Consider the following 25,695-nt stretch of genomic DNA (forward strand, 5'->3'; position numbering starts at 1 on the left):
GCTTGCCTCCCTGCCAGACTGGCTGCTCCGCCCGCTCCAGCTAAGCCACCGCCAGCACATCATGCACAGAGCGATGCTCTCCTCCCTCTCCCCTTGCAAGCAGGCCATGTGACACTCACAAAGCGCGCCAACAGGCTTCCGCGCATGCCCGCACTCCTGCTCAGCACGCTTCCAGGGTTCCCCCGCCCGGCAAACAGCGCACGAGGGAGCTGACAGAAACCGCGCCAACCGACTTCGCGCATGCGTACGGCGGCACGCCGCGCCCTCTGCTCGTTCGTCGGACTCGCCGCCACGCCCACTCCTTTTATGGCATGTTGCAGGCCACGCCCCCCGGGGGAGAGCAGTTGGAAGGAGAGGGTGGGTGGGGGCGCGCGAGCGCGCGGCCGCGAGGGAGGCAAGAGGGAGTGACCGCCCGCCTGCTGGCTGGCTGGAGGGGGAGGGGCCGCCAGGACAGGCCAGCCAGCAGCATGGCGGCTGGACGCGAGGCACCACCGCCCCGTCCCCGTCGCCGCCTTCTCCTCGCCACCTCAGCCGCCGCCTGTGCTCGAGCGCCGGGGCCCGCCGGCCGCCCCCCGCCGCCCCACTGACCGAGGGAGAGCGAGAGAGCGCCTGAGGAGACGGAGGAGGGAGCCGCCCGCCCGCCATGGAGCTCGCCAGGCCGGTCTTCCCCGCGCTGCCGCAGCCCAAAGAGGACTCCGAGGCGAGTGAGGGGTGCTCGAGGGGGCCGAGCCGAGCCGAGCGGGGTGCGCAGGACCGCCCTCTCAGGGCCGCCGGCCCCCGCCCGCCGGCCACGCCCACAGCCGCAGGTAGCCAGGAGAGCCCTTCTGGAGTGGGGCGTGGCTTCGTCGCTCCGCTGCTGTGCCCGCCCCTCCCCTGCAGGGACTGGTGGGAGGGGAGGCAGGTGAGGCAGAGCCTCCCCCCAGACTCCTTTGCGCAGCTGCCAGGTGGGGTGAGGCAGAGCCTCCACACCAGGTACCTCTGCACAGCTGCCTTGTGAGGTGAGGCAGAGCCTCCCCCAGACTCCTTTCCACAGCTACCTTGTGGGGTGAGGCAGAGCCTCCCCACCAGAGTCCTTTGCACAGCTGCCAGGTGGGGTGAGGCAGAGCATCCCCACCAGAGTTTTTTTTGAAAAGCGCCACCTCACCTGCCTTCCCACCCTGCACCTCAAAGACTGCAGCACTTTTGAAGACTCTACCTCACCTGCCTCCCCACCCTGTGGCTCACAGGCTGTGGTGCTTTTCGAAGGACTCCAGAGGGGCAGCTCTGCCTCACCTGGCTCTCCACCTTTTGCCTCACATAAGAACAGCCCTGCTGTATCAAGCCATAGGTCCATATAGTCCAGCTTCCTGTATTTCATAGGTGGTGGCGCTTTCTGATGGACTCCATTGGGGAGGCTCTGCCTCCCCTGCCTCCCCACACTGCACCTCACAGGCAATGGTGCTGTTCGAAAGACTCTGGTGGGGAGGCTCTGCCTCACCTGCGTCCCCACCCATTGCACGTTCCTGTTCCCTTGCCCAGACTTCCACTTGCTTGGGTGTCATGATCCATGCACACCTCGCCTCTGCTATCACTGCAGCTGTGGTGGTCTCAGTGGGAATGGCGTTGAATGGTGCAAAGAAACCACCCTCAGAGCATCCTGATCATTCCATCCTGGAGGGGATCCCTGTGTCTTGGCCGCTACCTGTCCCCCTCCCAAGTGGTTTCAGTTTTGCCTTTGTACTTAATCCTCCTTTAATTTTTTTCTAATCTAGAGTGCCTGAGAAACCTTCCCTGATTGGGTGTGGCTTGGCTTGCCACCTGAATGGATGTGCATTCAGACAAGTGTTGTATTCATTCTGGTTTTGCTTCTCTAATGAGACCCCAAAATGTTAAACCATTTTTGCCTGGTCCACAGGTGTACACATTTGGTGCCTGTTGTGTATATGCTTAAAATGGTGAATTATAAAACTAATTGAAATACTCTTGGTTTATAGCCTATTGGTCGCCCTATAGAATACTTAGTGTTGGAAGGGATCTTGATCGGCTCATCCAGTCCCCTGCTCAGTGCAGGCAACTACAGCATCTCTGATAGATGGCCGTTCAACCTTTGCTTGGAAACATCCATTGAAGGAGAGCTTACAGCTGCAGGAGGCAGGCTGTTCTTTTAGTTAAGAAATTCTTCCTAATGTCCCCTTAGTTTTCACTAGGCTGTCCATTCAAAGCCCCTCCACTCCCCCCATACACAATCGAAAAATGAGTTGTGTGTTCAGAAAATAGAATTTTAAAAATTATAAAAATTTTAAATAATTTTTATATAGCTAATTTAATTTAATATAAAATGATTTATATTAAATCATAAATCATAACATAAAATGATTATGATAAAATTAAATCATAATATAAAATGATTTAATAGCTAATTTAATTATTTAAATTTTAAATAATTTTTATATAGCTAGAATCAAAGGTGTAATGATAATAACAAATATGCATTTGGGAGCCTTCTGAATAATTTCCACAGCCAAAGAGTGTGCTCACTCCTGTTTATAATATAGAAGCCAAGATTTCCAGCCAGCTGTGGATTGTCCCTCTGACCTGGCAGTCTGTAGCTGCCTAAGAGTATGACACTTGATTTGTGATTTGCTTGCAAGTGTACCCAAGATGCACTGATGACAGAGGGCCTGTTGCAGACCCCAGTTAAATTGATATAGCTGATCAAGTTTTATTGGCTTTAGGAATGCAGCCAGAGTAAAAACCTGAAGGAGGGGCCTGTGCCACTGAAGGCTTTTTTGAAACTGGACCCTAAGTCTACAAATGCTGTGGAAGATACTGCTTGGGTGGAACTACTTGACAAAAAGATTTAAAGTTTGTACAAACAATTAATTGAATGTAAATTGAATTATTTCTTCATTATGAAAAGGTTTCCTTATTTTGCATGTTTCAGCAGTGATGAAGCAGGCAGGGGGCAAGTAATATTGGAGGTTCCATGCTGGTTGTCTGTCTGTAGCCAGGGGAGTATCTTCCACTCCATGTTTCTCTAATAGGACTAATAAACCAGAGGTCACCTGTGAATGCAGTATATGCAGTGAATGTTCTGCAAGGGGACAAGTATTTCTTTATGTTGTCCTAGCATGCAAATAACAGATTTTTGTTTTGAAGCTTGCCCTCTATATCAGTTTCAAAGCTTGAAATATAGTATGTTTTACTCTTAGTTTTATTTCTATGTTTTATGTGTTATAGATATTCCCTTGAGAAACAACTATCTGAAATGTGTTGGGAACAGCAAAAGAACATACCATTTTGGACCACTCTTCATTTTTTGCCTTTTTGCATGCTGATTGCAGCAGCCATGAGCTCTCTTCAAACACGTTTTGTTTCCATGAAGTTGTTGTGTCAGGGATGATTAGTATGCATTAAGTGATTGCATGTGTGTGTGTGTGTGTGTGTGTGTGTGTGTTTCAGGATGGTAAGGCTAGGAATAACACCTTTATTATTACAAGCTTTAGATGTCAGAAAAACTTTTTCGTTTTATTTTACAGCAAAAATTGTCCAGTAATCAGTGTCAGATTCATCCAATTTGATTTCTGATAGTCCATGCCATGGAAGAATCCTCTACCTAACCAAAGAACTATGGTTGATTCTTGCCTGTGTCTGCACAGGCTGGAGTCTGGCTCCCACTGCTAGGAGAGGGGCATGTGTCACTTGCTCCTGTATGTGCCACATGTACCAATTAGCTGCAGCAAGAATATAAAAGATACCCATGGACAGAGCAGATTGTATAAATTGGGACAATTTAAATACCATATGTAAGCACAAATTTTGCAAACATCTTCTAATCTGTATAATGAAGGTAATTGTTCAGTCTGCCTCTGTCCCAAGTGTATAAGTAATAATAACTTATATATATTGGCAACCTTCAGTCTCGAAAGACTATGGTATCGCGCTCTGAAAGGTGGTTCTGGCACAGCGTCTAGTGTGGCTGAAAAGGCCAATCCGGGAGTGACAATCCCTTCCACACCGGGAGCAAGTGCAGTCTGTCCCTGGTCTGTCTCCCTGGCTGTGGGCCTTCCTTCTTTGCCTCTTAGCCTCAGACTGTTGGCAAAGTGTCTCTTCAAACTGGGAAAGGCCATGCTGCACAGCCTGCCTCCAAGCGGGCCGCTCAGAGGCCAGGGTTTCCCACTTGTTGAGGTCCATCCCTAAGGCCTTCAGATCCCTCTTGCAGATGTCCTTGTATCGCAGCTGTGGTCTACCTGTAGGGCGCTTTCCTTGCACGAGTTCTCCATAACTTATACATGATGCTATTTGCTATCTATGCATTTGACCCCATTAATAGAGGTGTTTGAAAACTGTGTTATTTTACTCAAAAGTAAGCCCCTTGTGTCCAGTAAGATTTAGACTGTAATCCTATCATACTTATTGGAAGCAAGCACCTCTACCCATTTACATCCAAGGATGTTTTGATTTAGATGTTTTAATTCCCGTATCCCTGTTATATCCCTCCCATGCTCAAGTCAAGTGACATTTTTAATGATAATATTTTCAAAATTGGAATCCTTATTTACAGGTGTGCCCCTGTATTTACAGGGGTTCTGTTCTGGAACCCCCTGCGGGTACCCGAATCCATGGATATGAGGATTTGCCCCCTTTACCCTCCAAAGGTGAGGGGAGCTGGGCTTCCCTCAACTCACAGAGGCCACATGTGGAAAACCCTCCGGAGACGGGGGGGGGGGGGCGGAGTTAACTCATTTTTGTCCATCCCACATATTTGGTCCCTGTTGCATATATGCAACATGGGGCAGAAATGGCTTAGCTAAAACCATGGATATGGCGGCCCCCTGTACCAGTGATTGCCTGCATGTGTGGAAGATACATAGGTACTCGTTTGTCTGAACTCTGGAGGAAGTGAATGCTTAAGCTCAAGCCTGGCCACTGAGAATGCTGCTGTTTGTGATCTTGCTGTCCAGTCTAAGAAGAACCCTATAGAACAGATGCTGGATTTACTGGTGAAATGTACTGGTCATCTTTCCCTTACTGAAGTTGGACCTCTTTATTCTGCAGTAGCTACAATCCTTGTCTCGTATACAGTACATTGCAGTAAAACAGGAGTGTCCAAACTTTTTGGCAGGAGGGCCACATCATCTCTCTGACACTGTGTTGGGGGCCTGGAAAAAAAAGTTAATTTACATTTAAAATTTGAATACATTCACATAAATGAATACATTAGAGATGGAACTTATATGAATGAATGAAGGTCTTGCAGTAGCTCAGGGCCTATAAAAGGCCTTGCACAAAGCAATGCCGGCCTTTCCTTTGCTGCCACTGCTGCATCACAGACGTGAAACAGCAAGCAGTGGCGGGAGCCCTCATCCCACAGCTCACACAAGAGGTCGAACAGTTGGTCGTCACACTGAGAGCAGTTGCATTGGGCCAGCATGGGCTCCAGCAAGCCTCTGGCGGGCCAGAGCTCCTTGGAGACTGGAGATTCTCAGGGGGCCAGGGTTTGGGCACCTCTGCAGTAAATAAATCTTGAGGTTATAAAATCATATGTGATGGTGTGAGGTCTTGGGGGCAAATAAAGATTGCACTTTTCTTCCCCAGAGTTGCTTTAGGAAAATCTTTATAGCCACAGCTGGTAGTTGACAAAACACAAAGCTTATCTTGGAGTTCCTTAACATAGTATACTATACCTCGTTAGAGGTGGTGAAATTGTGAGTGTCTCCACTTGGTCATATTGGAGGACTTGCCAGTATCGTTTTTGTCATGTTTGGATACAGTATCCTTTACCATTTCCCACCTGAGCACCAAATAGACAGTACAGAGGTTACTGGAGAGAGAGAGAGAGGCAGGCAATTTAACCATCCATCTACTGTGATCTTGTACATGTTTCTTACTATATTTTTACTGTATTGTCAGTTTTAGGCATTTAATAAAAACGTTATGTAAACAGTGATTAGAATTTGAATATATCCACTTGCAGTGTCCCAATGTAGTATTATTTAGCTGTTTCCTCATTTTAATTCATAATAAATAAATCTGGAAAAGCTCATCTGACTGGAATATGTATTGTCAGAGGTCAATAATACCGATCTTGTAGAAACAGCATGTAAAACTTATTGCATATGCTCCAAAAGCCATTTTCAGTGCAAAAGTAGTATGTCTGTGTCTTAAGACAAAATGAATATTTGACTTTTGTTATGTACTTACTGTCTGTCTGTTCTGTAAAAAGCAAATTACCAAGGTATATAGCATTGGTTCCCAACCTTTAGGAGCTTGCAGACCACTAAGGCAAAAATTGGAATTACCATGGATCACACTACCCCTGCACACAAAAAATTCAATTAAGTTTGTAATAATTAGAAAATATTTATTAGAGATTTATTAGATTTATTATTTATAGAGAAGATTTCTGGGTCGCTCCCTTCGTTGCCTGCTTCGGCTTTGGGTGGTTCGTTCTTTGAGCTCTCTGGTGGTCCATGAGGAAGCATCTCGCAAGCGAGTACCTCCCCCTGCAGACTACCAGTGATGGTGGAGAATGGTCTGCCCACAGCCACACCTGACAGTTCATCGATGGCTATTCTCCACTCTCTATGGTGGTCTGTGGGGGAGCCACAGCTTGGTGAGATGCTTGAAATGATCAAAGGTGATTTTTTTTTTTCCTGAGATCTCGCAGACTACTTTTCAGGGTCTCACAGACCAACTGTGGTCCCCAGACCACAGGTTGGGAACCAGTGATATAAAGGAACAAAAATGAGTATACGTATCTCATGATATCTACCTGTCACATTGCAGGTAGCAGACAATAATCAGTGCTTGATCAAAATGTCAGAAGGAGCAGCGCAAATTTGTAATTATCCAAATGCAAATAGTTGCATTTGCATTTGTGGTACGATCCCTGACACTGCTAAACTTCCACTGCGGGTGGTCTCTGACCTGAAAGCTATGATTCTGAGCACACTTGGAAGTAGTCCATTGAAATGAGTAGCCTGTTCAGGAAAGTTTCTCTGGACTTCAGGTGAAAGCCCATAGTTTGGATATTTGAAAAACTCTGTCTTTCAGGATCTGGAATTAACCAGCAACCATGCTGGATTAATGTTTGCTAGGCACCTTTGGTCAACACGGTGAAAACAAGTCTGTTTTCATGGTAATACTTAAATTTTCTGCTCACTTTATGGATACTTTTGTTGTAAGTTGCCAGTTGTTACAATAGTATGCATGTCAAAAAACACATCCTGATAAGACACAGCCTACTTAAAGTTCATTTTACCTTTGGGAGATACAATTCTACAATGAAGGAAGCACCTCCACTTAGTATGTGTGTTTCTTGCTGTACTATTCAAAAATGAAGCTGTATGCAGTGCAGCTAAGCCAATGAGCATTGCAAAAGGGGCCTCAAATGCTGTTTGGTTCCAAAGAACTGCATTACTTGTTCTTGAAAAATATATCTTGATTGCTATGTGGGAAGTGGGAATCCTCAAACATACATCGCATTCTCCCCTGTGGTGGCTGAGCACTTTAGTTTGTGAGGTGCCCTGTGCGACATAGTTGAAGTGATGGACACTGACTGGTGACATGTCCATGTTGGTAACTAGTAGTCAGTTTGTACTAGAAAAAACTGATATTTGACCTACCGTTGATTTTTGTTTTTTAGCACCATTCACATCTGGCATTTTTCAAAGTATTAGAAAACAGATCCTTGCTCTGGGGGTTTATGATGTAGAAATTGACACAAGGAAGGAAAATGTAGATGGTGTAACGTGTAATCAAAAGACTATGTGGTTTGAGCTACATGTTCTTAAAGCCCAATCCTGTCCAATTTTGCAGCACTGATTGAGCCACATCCCAGCCCTGAGGTAGGGAAACATGTTCTCTTACCTCAAAGAGGCTTCCCCACCACAGGATGCAGCACACGCTCCATTGGCACAGCAAGCAAGTTGGATAGGATTGGGCCCCGGTTTTGATTGCCCTTATGAATATTGTTGTGTATGAACACTTTTTTCTCCTCTCCTTAGGACTGGAGCTATCCAATGAGAAGAGAGATGCAGGTATGGATGGTTTTTCATACAGTGCTCATTTGATGTTTGATGCTCATGCAGAGGCTTAGCAAAATCATGTAATGTCTTGAGATGCCTTTGGGTATCCTAGAGAGTCATGTCAGGGAGCTTGATTCAGAAGCACTCCTTATTCAAGGAAAGTTCAGAATCATTACCCTGGGGGTTGAGTGTGCTCACAAGGGAAGGCTTAGACTACCAGGAGACTGGTTCTATGTAAATACTCAGCCCCTTTTTTTACTTAAAGTGCAAAGTGATCAGGTGGTTCCATGGTCAGATTAGTAAAATTTTGATGACTAAATTTGCTGTGGTGCTTTTGGGGAATAATGTCCTAAGTGTACACTGCCCCCTCCCAGAATTTCAGCTAATCAATAGCATTTTCCAGTGTTGTCCAGCTGAGAGCTATTGAGAGGCTCTGAAGAATCAATGTCCCCAACCTCTTTTACCTTCTTGGGCTTGTGGGCATTTCTAACCCTGAGATTGATGTTTTTCAAAGTCACTGTCTCAGCCTTCTGTACACTTTATTACTTGGAGGCCTGAATGCAGGGGGCTGCTGCTTTCTTGTCCAAGAGACTTTGGGGTCAACTTCTGGGGCTGTCCTTTCACTGTGGGCAGTAGAAGAGGCTGGTGGCTCGTCCAATAACAGTTGGTGCATTTCTTCTTAATGCTGAGAACAGTGAAACTAGTTCAGGAAATTGTGAAGCACTGGTTTGGGGCAGTAAAGAAAAACTGAGGTGTAGGTCGTTGATACCTCAGCAGAGTAAACATACGTGGTTAAAAAGTGTAGTGTAACTGTTCTCCCAACTTGCATTTGTGCATAAGATACTTTCAAAATCAGTGTTCTGGAGTGATACTTTATCTCACACTGGAGACTTGCTGCTTCTTTAAGTGTCCATTCTGAGATCTGAATTCTCAGATCTTCTTTTAGAGGTGGTTGAGTCACATCACTGTGGCCCTAATATAAGACAGGAAGGATTTGTGCACGTGGCCAGGTTTTTCTTGTTTGTTATAAGAGTGCCTATGGTGCCTTTGTAACAAAATATTTTGGGGACTGGAGGAATCTTGTCTTGCCTCCCCAAACAAACATCTTTTATATTAGCAGTCTGATTCTGTACATATACTCAAGTAAGTTAAATTAATTTTCAATCCAGTTTGTAAGCATATGTGGGATTGTAGCCTTAATTAAAATTCTAAAAATGCAAGTCTTTGAGTAACAGAAACAATAATGGGAACTTTTCATGGTCTCTTACCAAAGTAGGTTTTGTGCTGATGTAGGGGTTTCCTTTCAACAGCTGTGTTGCAGACAGATATTTGATGTGAAAATCTTTCCCAGTTATGGAGATGTGGTGAGGAAATGCTTTAACTGTTAAATTTCTGCCTGTCATGCAGCTGTTAGAGTCCTGCCAAGGAACAAAAGTTGCAACTCTTGTATCACAATTAACTCAAAAAGTGGTTGTCAGATAATCAGAATGGCTCAAGTAAGCTGTCAATAATAAAAATAATAATAATAATAATAAACTTTATTTATACCCCGCCCTTCTCCCCAAAGGGACCCAGGGCGGCTTACAACAGGTTAAAAACAGATTAAAACATAAAAAACAGATAAAAACATTAACATATTAACAAATATCATAAAAACAGTAATCAGATAAAAAATCAGGTAAAAGGAGCATAGAACAGCAGATCATAGGAATCAGGCCTGTAAAAAATACTAAGAGATGTAGAAAAGATGTTAAAAAAGATGTTAAAAAGGCCACGAACTCAGAAGGCTTGTTTAAACAGAAGGGTCTTCAGGCCCCGCCAAAAAGTCTCAAGAGAGGGAGCCGTTCTTAAGTCAAGGGGAAGGGAGTTCCATAGCATTGGTGCCACTACTGAGAAGGCCCTATTTCTTGCCGCCGCCCCCCCGTACCTCCCTAGGCGGCGGCACTTGTAAAAAGGCCTTCTCTGGTGACCTAAGAGGACAAGCCGGATTGTACGGGAGTAGGCGGTCTCTAAGATATCCTGGCCCAGAGCAGTATAGGGCTTTAAAGGTCAAAACCAGCACCTTGAATTGGGCCTGGAAACGAATGGGCAGCCAATGTAGCCCTTGGAGAAGTGGGCTGACAGAGTCAACCGCCTACCTCCAGTAACCACACGGGCCGCCGCATTCTGCACTAATTGCAGTTTCCGAACCGTCTTCAGGGGCAGCCCCACATAAAGCACGTTACAATAATCTAACCTCGATGTCACCGTGGCATGGATCACTGTGGCCAGGTCTGCACGATCCAAGTACGGCCGCAGCTGGCGCACCAGCCAAAGCTAAGCAAAGGCCCCCCTAGCCACAGCCGCCACCTGGGAATCCAGGAGCAGCTGTGAATGCAGGTGGGCCCCCAAGCTGCGGACCTGCTCCTTCAGGGGGAGTGTAACCCCATTCAGGGCAAGCCAATAGTCCAGCACCTGCATCGAGGATTTCCAAACTGGGAGAGCCTCTGTCTTATCCGGATTTAATTTCAGCTTGTTAGCCCCCATCCAGATCCTCACTGCTTCCAGACAGCGCTCCAGGCCCTCAACCGCCACCCTGGAGTCTGGAGGAAAGAGATAGAGCTGGGTGTCATCAGCATATTGATGACACCCCACTCCAAACCCCCAGATGACCTCTCCCAGCGGTTTCGTGTAGATGTTAAATAGCATCTTGTAGATGTTAAATAGCATCTATCTTAAATAGATGTTAAATAGCAAATACCAATACTCCACAAGACGTGGGCGTAAGAGGGCTGATCCCAAGAGAGAGGAGGCAAGGTTGTGGAGATGATAGAGGGAAAGCCCGAGGAGAGTGGGAGTCACCCATGCAGTGAACAAGTTCTGAATTTATGGTTTTCAGTACTGGACATCTGGGGTTTTTTTATGGGGATGTTTTCATGCTGATTAGATTTTATAGGTCCTTCCCTTTCTTATTAAGAGGAGACTGCTGCTGCTTTGTGTTTTGTTTGTGATATTTTAAGGATGTTTTAATATTGAAAGTTATAGTTTTAAATGTGATTTTATGACCCTGCAAGCTGCTTTGGTTGCTTTTCAGGGAGAAAAGCAGGATACAAAACAAGTAAATAAAAAAGTAAGATGAATAATCCACATGTGCATGGGATCACATTCTTTCATTCTTTTCTGTTTGGAAGAATGACAGTTGGTGAGGCATGTTTACCACAGTCTTGCTATATTCGGAACTTGAAGGTTTTGAATTGCCTTGGAGTGTCAACACATTCCAGGAACACCCTTGTTTAAAAAAAAAAAAAAGCTGGTGACGGGGGGGGGGCGAGCTTGAACTGGAGCAGGGCGAGACAGTTCCTAGAATCTGGGTGTGGGATATTACCTTGGCAGCTATAGCAGTAGGCTCCCTGTTGCTGAAGCTCTATTGTACCCAAGCTTGCTCCACTCATCCACCTCAGCTTCTTTGACAGAATTACCCAGTAGTCTTATCAGCAAAGGGAATAATCAGTTTCTCATAATTTAGTCCATTCCGTCTGAGTTTGGCACCTGACAATGGGTAGTGGGGTTGCATTTTTCCATGATCCTCCACCAGGCTGGGATGGGGATTTCTGTGGAACCATCTATGTTTCTGCTGTGCAAACTGCCATTCTGGTCCTTGTGTGAATACAGGAGAGTTTCACACCTGAGACACAAGTTCAAAACTCTGCTTGGGTTTTTGCCAAGATAATGCAAGTGTGATTGAACCCTACCAGCAGTGCTGGTCCTAATGTAACTCCTACTTTAGTTGATCACTGTACATAGTTTATGATGGGCTGAACTTTGTTTCTGTGTTGAGATCTTTTCTCTCTCTCCTCACTCCTGCCCCTGTAGGAAATTTTACCTGGCTTGTTCTTGGGCCCATATTCTTCAGCTATGAAAAGCAAGGTAAGTATTTAGTTCTGTAGTTCTGTATGTCATAAAATGAGCCCAGCTACACCAAGCATGTCAATCATACCAGAAATGAATAACCCCACAAATGTTGATATACTATTGATTGTCATATCTAACTTGCTGTATTACATAACAGAAGTTCAGTGAAGCCTTTCTTCTGTTCTTTCCATGAACTCTAATTTTACCAGACTAAATTAATATAAACTTCAGAGCTGATATATTGACGAATCTCTTCTGAAGATACATTTAGTTGTTTGAAATTTATTAATCCTGTTGACACACTCAAACTCTTCAAAATCAAGGAAATGCGTCGTCTGCATGACATGATCAGGTCTAGTCTGCCTGTGTTCATTGAACTTCATAACTGTAAAGCAGCTGATGTGCCAAGACCAAACTGTCAGGACTCTGTTGAACCTGCTTAAAAGTTCAAATGGCTGTGAAGGGAAGATCTTTTTGGGAGCTCCAGCGCCTTTAATGGGGCTCAGCCAGCCTTGGCACCATCACCTTCAGTGCAATGACTGTCTGCAAGTGTCCCATTTGTCTTGTTCCATCTACCACTAGTGTTTTTGCAACACCACTTGTACATGCACAACCCCTATTGCATGTATTTGGTTTTAACCTACCAAGGTCCTACCAAACTTTTAAGTAACTTAAAACTACAATCTTAAACACACTTGCTAAGAAATAGGTTCTATTGAAGATGGCAGGACTTACATCTGAGTAAGCATGATTGCATTGTAAATGAATTCTTTTAATGAGCTATCCACTAACTTTGGCCACTGGTTTTAACACCATTATTTCATCAATGATCTTAAAGTGGTTTTCTATTTCCAATTCTTGTTTTGCAGCTACCTATACTTCAGAAGCATGGAATTACCCATGTAATATGCATACGGCAAAATATTGAAGCAAACTTCATTAAACCAAACTTCCAGCAATTGTTTAGGTAAGAAACCCACACAACGTTTTCACAATTACAGTTGTCTAATGCAGGGGTGGGCAAATGTTTTGGCAGGAGAGCCACATCATCTCTCTGACACTGTGTCGGGGGCTGGGAAAAAAATTCAAATTTCAAGTTTGAATAAATTTACATGAATGAATATATTAGAGATGAAACTTTTCTAAGTTCTAAGATGAAACTACTAAGCTTATTTATAATACACATGAGAACTATAATACAGGCATGTAGAACCACCTGAGTACTGTGAACTCTGTTTGCCACACACCTCTTGCACAGTGAAAACATACACACCAAGCCAGAAACACATGGAGACATAAGTTGTTCAGAGGCAATGGGGGGGGGGGGTTTCAAATAATGCCTGGGGAAAAGCAGAAAACACATGAAGATTAATGAACACAGAGGGCAGAGGGGCCCATGGATAATTGAATCCACGTATACCAGATCAGTGGATACAGGACCCACCTGTGTCCTATATTCTGACTTTCCATCCCAGGAGGTAGGATGACTCTTTCTAGAATTCCTTAGTGTTCTGTGTGTTTTGGGGCAAACTTAAGTGGAGCAAGTGTCAACTTTCTCTTCTGCTGAAAAGGAGATAGATTTTTGGAACTGAGTGTTAAGTTGTTTAGAAGCCATCAGTTTGAGCTTTTTGCTGCTTCTCTGATACCAAGTCTGGAGTGTAAGAGCAAACCAAACATCAAGTTAAGATGATCAGGCCATTACAAAGTACCCTTGGGAAAGGGGGCACATTGCAGCAGAAGGAGAAGGGGCTTCTTACATTGCCCAACTACAGCTTCTTTACCCAACCCCCCCCCCCATGTGGTTTCAGACTTGGATCACACAATACAGTAATGGTAAAAGCATTGGGGGGGGAGTTTCAGGAGAAAGTAGCTTTAACAAGAACCGTTAATCATCCTTTCTGTCCTCTCAGATGCCCTTTTGCAACAGAGAGACAGCTTTTTGTCTCTTATTACATGCTGCAGCAGCATTCTATGGCCTCTATCAGGGACATGCCTTTTAAATTTCATTATTTCTCATTTGCAGGTGAAAAATGTTTTCTCGGCAATGTGTTTATGCTTGGAAAGATGAGCAATTCTGGCTATCTGCTTAACATGCTTATTTTGCTTGTAGGTATTTAGTCTTGGATATTGCAGATAATCCCATTGAAAATATAATAAGATTTTTCCCGATGGTAAGTATCTTGTAAGATAAACTGTTTCATAATCTTACTTCTCAAAACTGATGTTAACTTCCTACTTCTTGTTAACCTTTGATCTAGTCTCTTCAAGTATTCAGGCTGCCAGTCAGCCTAACGTCTGTTCCAGGTAAGATTATGGAATGCCTCATCAAAGATAAAATCGTAAAACAAATAGACGAACTAGCCTTACTGAGGGAGAATCAGTCTTGCCTCACAAACCTTTTAGAATTCTTTGAAAAGGTCAACAGGCATGTGGATGCGGGAGAACCTGTGGACATTATATATCTGGACTTTCAGAAGGCATAAGAACATAACAGGCAACTGTTACCCTGCACATGCCCAATCTCATCTGATCTTGGAAGCTAAGCAGGGTCAGGCCTGGTTAGTACTTTGATGGGAGACTGCCTTGGAATACCGGGTGCTGTAGGCTTATACCGTAGTCTTTCAAGACTGAAGGTTGCCAACCAAAATACATAGGGCACAATTCTAACCCCTTATGTCAGTACTTTCCAGCACTGACATAAGGGCAATGCAGCTCTGAGGTAAAGAACAAACATTCCCTTACTTTGAGGAGGCCTCCATGAGTGACACCCAAATGCAGGATGCAGCACACATCCCATTGGCACCTGGCACCTGGAAAGCACTGACATAACAGGTTAGGATTTCGCCCATAGACGAACAAGCCTTGCTGAGGCTTCTGTCAGGGTCAATCTTGCCTCACAAACCTTTAAGAATTCTTTGAAAAGGTCAACAAGCATGTGGATGCCAGAGAAACAGTGGACATTATATATCTGGACTTTCAGAAGGCATAAAAACATAAGAAAAGCCCCGCTGGATCAGGCCAAAGGCCCATCTAGTGCAGCTTCCTCTATCTCTCAGTGGCCCACCAAATGCCCCAGGAAGCACACCAGACAACAGACACAGCCTGCGCTCTGGTACCCTCCCCTGCATCTGGCAATCAGAGGCAACCTGCCTCTAAATCCAAGAGCTTGCACATACCTACTATGACTTGTAACCCTTATGAACTTTGGAAATGGAAGTGGAAATGGAAAAGGAACTTTGGAAAGGGAAAAGGTGCAAAAGAGAGCGACTAAGATGATTACGGGGCTGGGGCACCTTCCTTATGAGGAAAGGCTACAGCGTTTGGGCCACTTCAGCCTAGAAAAGACGCCTGAGGGGGGACATGATTGAGACATAAAAAATTATGCAGGGAATGGACAGAGTGGATAGGGAGATGCTCTTTACACTCTCACATAATACCAGAACCAGGGGACATCCACTAAAATTGAGTGTTGGGCGGGTTAGGACAGACAAAAGAAAATATTTCTTTACTCAGCGTGTGGTTGGTCTGTGGAACTCCTTGCCACAGGATGTGGTGACGGCATCTGGCCTGGACGCCTTTAAAAAGGGATTGGACAAGTTTCTGGAGGAAAAATCCATTATGGGGTACAAGCCATGATGTGTATGCGCAACCTCCTGATTTTAGAAATGGGCTATGTCAGAATGCCAGATGCAAGGGAGGGCACCAGGATGAGGTCTCTTGTGATCTGGTGTGCTCCCTGGGGCATTTGGTGGGCCGCTGTGAGATCCAGGAAGCTGGACTAGATGGGCCTATGGCCTGATCCAGTGGGGCTGTTCTTATGTTCTTAACTTCTCCAGAAATTTGTCCACTCCTATCTTAAAGGCATCCAGGCAAGATGCCATAACTACTTCATGTGGCAAAGAGTTCCACAAACTAATTACATGCCGGATAAAGAAATATTTTCTTCTGTCCTAACTCTCCCAACACTTAACTTTTGTGGATGTTCCCTGGTTCTGGTTTGACACCGTCCCTCACCAAAGGCTGCTGAGGAAACTCCACAGTCAGGGAATTAGAGGGCAGGTCCTCTCTTGGGTTAGGAACTGGTTGAGGTCCAGGAAGCAGAGAGTGGGTGTCAATGGGCAATTTTTACAATGGAGAGAGGTGAAAAGTGGAGTGCCCTAAGGGTCTGTCCTGGGACCTGTACTTTTCGACCTGTTCATAAATGACCTGGAGGCAGGGCGAAGCAGTGAGGTGGCCAAGTTTGCAGATGACACCAAACTTTTCCGAGTGGTGAAGACCAGAAGAGATTGTGAGGAGCGCCAGAAGCATCTCTCTAAATTGGGAGACTGGGCAGCAAAATGGCAGGTGCGTTTCAGTGTCAGTAAGTGTAAAGTCATGCACAATAGGGCAAAGAATCAAAACTTCACAGATAGGCTCATGGGTTCTGAGCTGTCTGAGACGGATCAGGAGAGGGATCGTGGGGTGTTGGTGGACAGCTCGATGAAAGTGTCGACCTAATGTGTGGCAGTAGTGAAGAGGGCTAATTCCATGCTTGGCATCATTAGGAAAGGCATTGAGAATAAGATAGCTAATATTGTAATGCCGTTGTACAAATTGATAGTAAGGCCACACCTGGAGTGTTGTGTCCAGTTCTGGTCGCCGCATCTCAAAAAGGATATAGTGGAGATGGAAAAGGTGCAAAAGAGAGCAACCAAAATGATTACTGGGCTGGGGCACATTCCCTATGAGGAAAGGCTACAGCGTTTGGGCCTCTTCAATCTAGAAAAGAGGTGACTGAGGGGGGACATGATTGAGACATACGGAATCGTGCAGGGGGTGGACAAAGTGGATTGAGAGACACTCTTTCTCCTCTCACATAACACCAGAACCAGGGCACATCCACGAAAGTTGAGTGTTGGGAGAGTTAGGACAGACAGAAGAAAATATTTTTTTACCCAGCATGTAATTCGTTTGTGGAACTCCTTGCCACAGGATGTAGTGATGGCATCTTGCCTGGATGCCTTTAAGAGGGGATCGGCCAAATTTCTGGAGGAGAAGTTCATTATGGGTTACAAGTCAGGGTAGGTATGTGCAAGGTAGAGGTAGGCTGCCTCTGATTGCCTTGGCCTGATCCAGCGGGGCTCTTATCTTCTTATGTACGCTTTAAGCTTGCTAGCTTATAGTAACCTATAAAAGCAAGAAACACAGTGTTTAAAACTGTAAGTTTTTAAACAGTGTTAATGGGTGGGGCGGCTAGGTCTATGAATCAGAATCCTCAGATGAGGGCCTGTACTATTAAGCTGTAAACAGTACTTGTGGGAATCTTTTTACACTTTTGGGAGGGCCCTCAGTTGCCTTTGGCTATTGGCTCCTGTGCCTAATGCTTCTGAATTGGTAGTTGTAAACCCTGGAACTGGTAATTTCCAATGTCATGCTACTTGTGTATGCACTTACTTGAAGGTCTTTGGCATTTTATGTTTGGTTGGTTGGCTACAATAGGAAGAACTTTGTCTTTGTCTTTTAGACTAAGGAGTTTATTGATGGGAGTTTACAAACTGGAGGTATGTGTCTTCATTTTTCTGTAGACTTCCTAATTTATCTGATGTCTGTTGGGAATCAGTTGCTTTTTTAGGTTTTATGCCCCTGTAAAGATGTTGATATTTGAGCGGGGTGTTGGAAAGAACTGGGGGGGGGGTTCATAGGTCAGTGGTAGAACACCTGCTTTGCATGCAGAAGGTGGCAACTGCAGTCCCTGGCAACATTTCTAGGTAGGACAGAGGGGGAAAAAATCTGCCTGAATCCCAGCAGAACAGCCAGACAGTGTTGTCAGTGTGGAGTTGGATGGGCTATCTCAAGATAACTTCCAGTGTTCTTTATAAATTAGGAAGTAGTTTAACTTGGGAAGAGACATGGCTAAATATAACCAACCAAGGCAATGTGAGTCTCTTCTGTTTCAATATAGAGGACAATCTTAAATTTTAGAATGGTATCTCTTACAATAGTGCCTTCTGAGAAGAGAAGCATAGGGGTATAGTCATGTATGAATGAAGTGTCTTCTTCACACAGCCTTCAAAACACAAGTTCCTTACAGGCTCAGGACTCCTTTGGGGTAGATCCCAGCATGGCATGATGGAAGCCTTACTTTGGGGTGCCCAGATTAGAACTCTGCCTTCTGCTTAGATGTGACGAAGACAGTTGTGATTTTATTTTTATCTCCTGTTTGTCAGTGAGTTTGGATTCCGTAAGTGTTTAAATAGTTTCTTGTATTTTGTCCTTGGGATTTATGTTATGTTTAAGTCACTTTGTGGGTCTTGTTATGGACTAAAAGGTAGGATATAAATTAAGCAATAAAAAGAAGAGCATTTTGATTTGATGAGAATGTTGGCTGGCTTGTGTAACATAACTTTTTCATTCTCAGGAAAAGTTCTTGTCCATGGGAACGCAGGAATATCTAGAAGGTAACCAAATGGGTCATCTGGCTTTTAACAAACAACCACCACTAGGCCTGGCCACCCTGATAGCTTACCTTTTTGTGTTTTCTTTTCAGTGCTGCCTTAGTTATTGCTTATATTATGGAAACATTTGGAGTGAAATACAGGTACAGAAATGCATTAACCATCTTGTTGAGTTGTCTTCATTTGGTGGGTTGGCACACAACTGGAATTGGTCACCTGAGTGATTATAGTTCTTTTAAAAGTCCAGGCAAGACACCCGCTGTACCAGACCCATTAATTAGCCCAGCGGCTTACCCTTAAGAAAGTCTCAGTGCAGTGAGCAGAGGCTGTGCTTGTACCTTAGATATCAAAGTTCGTGTCCTCCTTCTATAGTGGAATTGGTGGACCCCTAGAATCCCAGTTGGGAGGAGATAGTAGACCTTGTAGGATTTATTTATTTTATTTTACAAACAACTACAACACATACACACTTACAATTCTGCACCTCACCACCTTTGGGATATCACTCGATAAATCATATTTCCTTTCTTTTACTCCTGTCATCCATCCAAATTCACATATCCCCTTTCCCTCCCAAAAAATAATTAATCTCTTCTTAGGTATTTCCCTTTTCCTTTTTCAAAAACATGTCTAACAAATACATCCCAAATATCCTTAAAATAATTTATTTTCAAAATCCCTTTCTTCAATTTAATCTCATTCATTAATTTGTCATTCGCTACAATATCCCATATTTTCCCATACTGATCCTCCCATCTAAACTTAAACGTAACTTTCCAATTTTTTGCTTTCATCATTCTTGCTACCACCACCATAATTATTACCAATTCTTTTTTCCCCAACTCAAACATACATCTCCAAAACTAATAATGCAATTCTAGGATTTGCTTTTACCTCCTGTCCAACAACTTCACTAATTTCCTTAAACACCTCTGTCCATATTTCCTTCATATCTTTACATCCGCACCACATATGCAGATAAGTACCTAAATGTAAACAAGATGTAAACATCTCCAACATTGAGCTGGGATAACTGGTTTAATTATATTTAATTTAACAGGAGTTACATACTATCTCCAAATTACTTTAAAATAATTTTCTTTTTTTCTAATAGACATTTTTCCAATTGTTTTATTCCATATATTTTTCTATCTTCAATATTTATTTCCTCTTCTAAATCCTCTTGTCAAACTTCTTTAAGACTTTTATATTGTTCCTTCTTTTCTGTTAAAATCCTGTATATTTTACTAACCATACCCTTTAAATTCTGCTTTATTATCTTCCTTCTCTTCCTGATCAATTATTTCTTCAAATTTAGTCAATTTTCTACAATTTCCAACTTTTTCTATTTCTTTTATCCAACTTTCCAACTGCAAAATATGAAACCAAGAAATTCTTTCTGTTTGCAAATTCTCCCTTATTCTTTCACAAGTATTATTTTAAGGGGGAATACAATTAGTGACCCCAGAAGTGACCCCAGAATTAGTGACCCCACATAGAGTGCGTTACAGTAATCTAACCTCGATGTCACCGTGGCATGGATCACCGTGGCCAGGTCTGCACGATCCAAGTACGGTCGCAGCTGGCGCAACCAGCCGAAGCTGAGCAAAGGCCCCCCTAGCCACAGCCGCCACCTGGGAATCCAGGAGCAGCTGCGAGTCCAGGTGGACCCCCAAGCTGCGAACCTGCTCCTTCAGAGGGAGTGCAACCCCATTCAGAGCAAGTCGATAATCCAGCACCTGCATCGAGGATTTCCGAACCAGGAGAGCCTCTGTCTTATCCGGATTTAATTTCAGCTTGTTAGCCCCCATCCAGATCCTCACTGTTTCCAGACAGCACTCCGGGCCCTCAACCGCCACCCTGGAGTCTGGAGGAAAGGAGAGATAGAGCTGGGTGTCATCAGCATATTGATGACACCTCACTCCAAACCCCCGGATGACCTCTCCCAGCGGTTTCATGTAGATGTTAAATAGCATGGGGGACAGAATTGAACCCTGCGGCACCCCGCACCTCAAGGGCCAGGGTGTTGAACAGGCATCCCCCAGCACCACCATCTGGGACCGACCCTCCAAGTAGGAGCGGAACCACCGCAAAACAGTGCCCCCAACTCGGCCAATCGGCCCAGAAGGATACCATGGTCGATGGTATCGAAAGCCGCTGAGAGGTCCAGCAGGACCAACAGGGACGCACTCCCCTTGTCCAGTCCCCGGCGTAGGTCATCCACCAAGGCCACCAAGGCAGTTTCTGTCCCAAAGCCCGGCCTGAAACCAGATTGAAAAGGATCCAGATAATCAGCTTCATCCAAGACCCTCTGGAGTTGGGCCGCCACCACCCGCTCAATTACCTTGCCCAGAAACGGGATGTTGGAGACTGGCCGATAGTTATTCAACACAGTGGAATCCAGGGAGGGCTTCTTCAGGAGGGGGCGAACCACCGCCCGCTTCAAGGCGAGCGGCAGCGTCCCCTCCATCAAAGAAGAGTTGACCACCCTCCCCGTCCACTCAGCCAGTCCCCCCCGGGCCGCTCTAATCAGCCAAGCTGGCCAGGCAGACGGCCTCACACTCCAAAGGAGTCTGTCCACATCCTCAGGCTGCACAAGCTGAAAAGAATCCCACAATACTGGACAAGCAGTTGCCAAGGGGACATCATCAGACATTGTCAATGTGGCATCCAAGTTGCGACGAATACGATCGATTTTATCTGCAAAGTGTTGGGCAAGCACGTCACAGCGGCTGACCGTGTATTCCTCCTGGACTACCGAAGGGGCCTGATTGTGTATCTGTTCGGCGTTCAATGCCTGAACCAATAATTAAGCCATTTCTGCCCAACATTGCACATACGCAACAGGGATCAAATGTGTATACCTGTGGACTGGGAAGAAATGGGTTAAGTATACAGCAATAGGATATGTTCCAAGCATCCTCTAGCTATAGACAATAAACCAGACATTCTTTGAGCCCTGGTAATTATTTAGATGTCACTGGTAGTTGGCTTTTTCCCTGAAGCTAAATATTCTGGACATAGCTGATACATAGGTGGGTGACTTGCTTAGGAGCTCTTGTATATCACCCTAAGTTCCTTGGAGAAAGGGTAGAATACAGACAACACATGAAAGTCAAGTGACTCGGAGGCAAACAGATGTTAATAATAAAAAGTTGGGTTTTTTTTCTTTGTGTAGGGATGCATTTACATATGTGCAAGAAAGAAGATTCTGTATTAATCCCAATGCTGGATTTGTTCATCAACTTCAGGTAAGTTTTTTTTTTTTAACACATTTTCTACCTGTTGACAGTGATGTGGATAGCAGTCTTATGGTGGTCTGCGCAGTTCCAAGCCATGTATCTGAAATGCATTGATACTTTTTTTGATCTGAATGATAGCATACTTGCATTTTGCTTGTCACTAGCTTTTTTCAATAATTAGTTTAAAATGTTCATTTGGCATATTACTGCAGTTTGGCTTTTTTGTCTTCTGGCCTTCATCTGTCTTCAAGAGACCATATTGAATTAAATAATGAAATACATTTTCTCATGCTTTCCCCCTTCCACTGCTAGCTTGGGGGTGGCTTACAGCCACAATAAAACAAGCAATAACAAGAACAGTAACAATGAAACAATAAGAAAAATGCAAAAAGCATCATAAAAACATTAAATCAAGCCAGGGAACAAAGGGAAAACAGCACCATGAAGGCAGAACAAAAACTAAAACCCAAGAGCAGTGGAGAATGCCCTGTCCCAGCCTGGAGACTCCAAAAGGGTTCTGTGGTCAATGGTAATAAAAACTACTGAGTGGTCCTACAGAACTCCCCTCTCTGGTTCCCAGTGTAGGCCATCAGCCAGGGTGCCAAACTTATTTCTCTTCCCCTTAGACTTCTTTCTGTATTTCTCCCTAGGGTGCTTGCAACCCAATCCTATGCATGTCTACTTAGAAGTAAACATGAAAATCCCAGGAAAATGTGGATAGGATTGGGCTGTCATTCAGGTAGATTTCTGCCCACTTCTGCATACCCAATCACTTTTTATCTCTCAGGAATATGAAGCCATCTATTTAGCAAAACTGACTATTCAGATGATGTCACCTCGGCAGCTGGAGCGATCCCTGTCTGTTGCTACAGGTGAGCAAATCTGTCTGTATTTCACTGTAAGCCTGATCTCTTCTGTACTTGGAGAGCTCAGATCCATTGTTGGTTTGGGAGGAAATAATCTAGTTCTTCGTGTTCTCTGTGTAGTCACATGTAGTGGAGTTTTACACATGTGCAAATCTGATTTTGGAAGCTTCTAGAGCTTTGTTGAGCATTCTCCCCCTGACCTCAGGGAAAGGAAGAATGCTACGTTCCCCAGTTCCTTTTGACCATCACCTCAGCAGCATCAGAAAAGGTTGTTTCTGGCTTATGTATTACTCCCTCATTGTTCCAAAATGAAGATACTTTAACCTCAATTTCTTGAGTTATTTCTTTGCATCAGTACAGGTTGAGTCTCATTATCCGTGTGGGTTCTGTTCCCAGACCTCATGTGGATGGCAAAAATTGCATTAAAGCAAATCCATTTAAAAAACAATATCCCTTTGCTAGACAATTTAAAAACAACTTTGCTGACCTTTGTGATGTAAAATATTAGGCAGGAAATCCATCCAGTGGCATTCCTGGGGGGCAACCCCCTGACCCAGAAGTAATTGCAGTGATGTCATAATCACCGCAATTCCTTCCACACAGCTACCTCTTCAGTTCCCCCTTTTTTTCAAAGGGGGAACGGAGGAGGCAGCCGCAGCTCCAACGGAGCCTTCCGTGCCAACTGTAAGCTGCACGGAGGTCTCCACTGGAGCGGTTTGGGACAGCTGGAAGCAGCCCCAGACTGCTGCAATGGAGACTTCGGAAGGCTCTGATTTGCCCCCCTCCAGGTATGCTAGTGAATCCATCAATCAGCCTCTCTCCAGGTGCTTAGAAAGACTTCACTGAGCCAGTGATCCCTCCCTTCGCCCAGAGCTGGGAAAGAATGCACAGTGTGGATGGATGCACAGTGATTTTCTTTCATGTGCTCAGGAGAAAGGGAGGTGTGGCTTGCCTTGGATTGAAGCTGATCTAAGTGCCTGGAGAGAGAATGTTTGCTGGATTGTCAGCTGGCTGCTCTCTCTTGCATTAATGAGGCTATTGTTAAACAACTTTTTTCCTTTAATTGAAAGGGCCCAGATTGAGATAAAACTGTGTGTGTGTTTTTAAAAGAGGTGTCTCTGCTATGGAACTCAACTACCCCAACATATACACTGATGGGTTCAAATCCTGCCCGTTGTGTTTGCAGGAACTTGTGTGATGGATTTTTGTGCTTATTATATAAGTGGTTCTTGTAATCAATCAGAGAGAACCATTAGCTTTGCTGCAGCCCTCACTGTAGGAACTGGAGTTCCCATCCTTCCCCTGCAGCAAGGGCCACCATCATTAGACTTTTTCTCTCATTAAGGAGGCTATTGTTAAAGGACAGTTCAGTTTTTTAAACTGATTTTAAAGGGATGCATTTTCCCTTTCTCCAGGGATCAGCACATTCCTTCTCATTTGCAGTGGATATTTGAGTTGAGTCAAATCCGTGTATAAAAAGTCTGGACCTGTCACTTGATTGGAAACCACTTCCAGTTTCTGATCATGAAACCGGAAATGACTTCCGATCGTGTTTTTTATTCTCAAGGCTTGGGGAGCCCTGCAAAGTGCTCTTGGGGCTCCCCAAACTCCCAGGTCTTGTTGCTGGGTTCAGGTAAGCAAGGGACCCCCCTTTCTCCAGCAGCAGTGTGATCCTGGGGATCATGTTGCTGCAATCCCCTACAAGTACTAAGGTGGTTTCTTCCTCCTAAGGAGGACTTTGGGAACCACTGGTCTATTACATATAAATTTACTATATGTAATGAGCTGAGTGTCTCTTCAAACTGGGAAAGGCCATGCTGCACAGCCTGCCTCCAAGCGGGCCGCTCAGAGGCCAGGGTTTCCCACTTGTTGAGGTCCATCCCTAAGGCCTTCAGATCCCTCTTGCAGATGTCCTTGTATCGCAGCTGTGGTCTACCTGTAGGGCGCTTTCCTTGCACGAGTTCTCCATAGAGGAGATCCTTTGGGATCCGGCCATCATCCATTCTCACGACATGACCAAGCCAACGCAGGCGTCTCTGTTTCAGCAGTGAATACATGCTAGGGATTCCAGCACGTTCCAGGACTGTGTTGTTTGGAACTTTGTCCTGCCAGGTGATGCCGAGGATGCGTCGGAGGCAGCGCATGTGGAAAGCGCTCAGTTTCCTCTCCTGTTGTGGGCGAACAACAGGAGGCAGGCTTGTGCAGGAGGCAGGCTCCTGTTGTGGGCGCTTGGAGGCAGGCTGTGCAGCATGGCCTTTCCCAGTTTGAAGAGACACTTTGCCAACAGTCTGAGGCTAAGAGGCAAAGAAGGAAGGCCCATAGCCAGGGAGACAGACCAGGGACAGACTGCACTTGCTCCCGGTGTGGAAGGGATTGTCACTCCCGGATTGGCCTTTTCAGCCACACTAGACGCTGTGCCAGAACCACCTTTCAGAGCGCGATACCATAGTCTTTCGAGACTGAAGGTTGCCAATACAATGAGCTGAGGAAGGCAACTTTGGGGAGGGGCATAATTTAAATGGGTATTTCTCTTCCAAATAAACTGTACCCTACCTTCCTGCCTTGCGTTTGTAAATGAAAAAGGCAGGTGCAAAATACTTAGCAGCCAGCATAATGCCAGCTCTGGTTGCTGGCCTATTCAAGTAGCTGCCTCTTTTATAGGAAGTCTGAAACGAACCCACGAAGAGGATGAAGAAATCGGCAATATGCAAGCAGCAGCAGCACAGAATGGTTGATGCTGAGGACCCCCCTGGCCTTAGTGGCTGGGACTTCTATTCATGGCAGCTGCTAATCTCAGCAAGATGAACAACCCACTCTAAAAAGAAATATTGCAACTTCCTGATGCAAACCTGCCCCTCCAGTAGCACACCGGGAAACATTCTAAGGTATTGGACTCCTTGACTGACTAGATGGCACTGATTGTTTTACTCCTTTTTTACACTTTATAGTTTTACCCTAAACCAAGACTTTGACTTGCAAAGAGGTATTATTGCAATAATGCACTTTTCATACTTGAAATTTCTTTATTTGTATTGATAACTTTAATTGTATTGATTACTTTAAAACAAGATGCGAGTTTGGGGGTGGGGTGATTTGTTTATAAAGTTATTTGTGTAATTTATAACAAGAGTCTTTAGTAAAAAAATCTTGCTAAAATTCACTGTGGCTTGTGTGATTCATTTGCTAAGTTAACACTGTTGCGTCTAACCTAAAATTTTAACTTAAAAGAACTTTAATTTAACTGGAGGGAGGA

The 25,695-nt window shown here is 44.6% G+C and overlaps 1 protein-coding gene across 1 annotated transcript; it reads left to right on the forward strand.

Annotated features, from left to right (window-relative positions):
• The first annotated feature begins 371 nt into the window (after positions 1-371).
• On the forward strand, positions 372-25,592 carry STYX (serine/threonine/tyrosine interacting protein). The gene is made up of 11 exons (XM_066630288.1): positions 372-700; positions 7,989-8,021; positions 11,862-11,915; positions 12,770-12,867; positions 14,011-14,071; positions 17,404-17,440; positions 18,298-18,337; positions 18,427-18,477; positions 21,513-21,585; positions 22,364-22,448; positions 25,104-25,592. The coding sequence occupies exons 1-11, from the start codon at positions 644-646 to the stop codon at positions 25,175-25,177; spliced, it is 663 nt and encodes a 220-aa protein (XP_066486385.1). The 5' UTR covers positions 372-643; the 3' UTR covers positions 25,178-25,592.
• The last annotated feature ends 103 nt before the right edge of the window (positions 25,593-25,695 follow it).

The sequence above is a fragment of the Tiliqua scincoides genome, chromosome 1, assembly GCF_035046505.1.
Source record: "Tiliqua scincoides isolate rTilSci1 chromosome 1, rTilSci1.hap2, whole genome shotgun sequence".
NCBI classification, from domain to species: Eukaryota; Metazoa; Chordata; class Lepidosauria; order Squamata; family Scincidae; genus Tiliqua; species Tiliqua scincoides.

Coding starts and splice junctions, on each gene's coding strand:
- STYX (XM_066630288.1), top strand. CDS start 644: ATGGAGCTCGCCAGGCCGGTCTTCCCCGCGCTGCCGCAGCCCAAAGAG. Junction 701..7,988: donor AGCCCAAAGAGGACTCCGAG/GCGAGTGAGGGG, acceptor TCCTCTCCTTAG/GACTGGAGCTATCCAATGAG. Junction 14,072..17,403: donor TAATAAGATTTTTCCCGATG/GTAAGTATCTTG, acceptor TTTGTCTTTTAG/ACTAAGGAGTTTATTGATGG.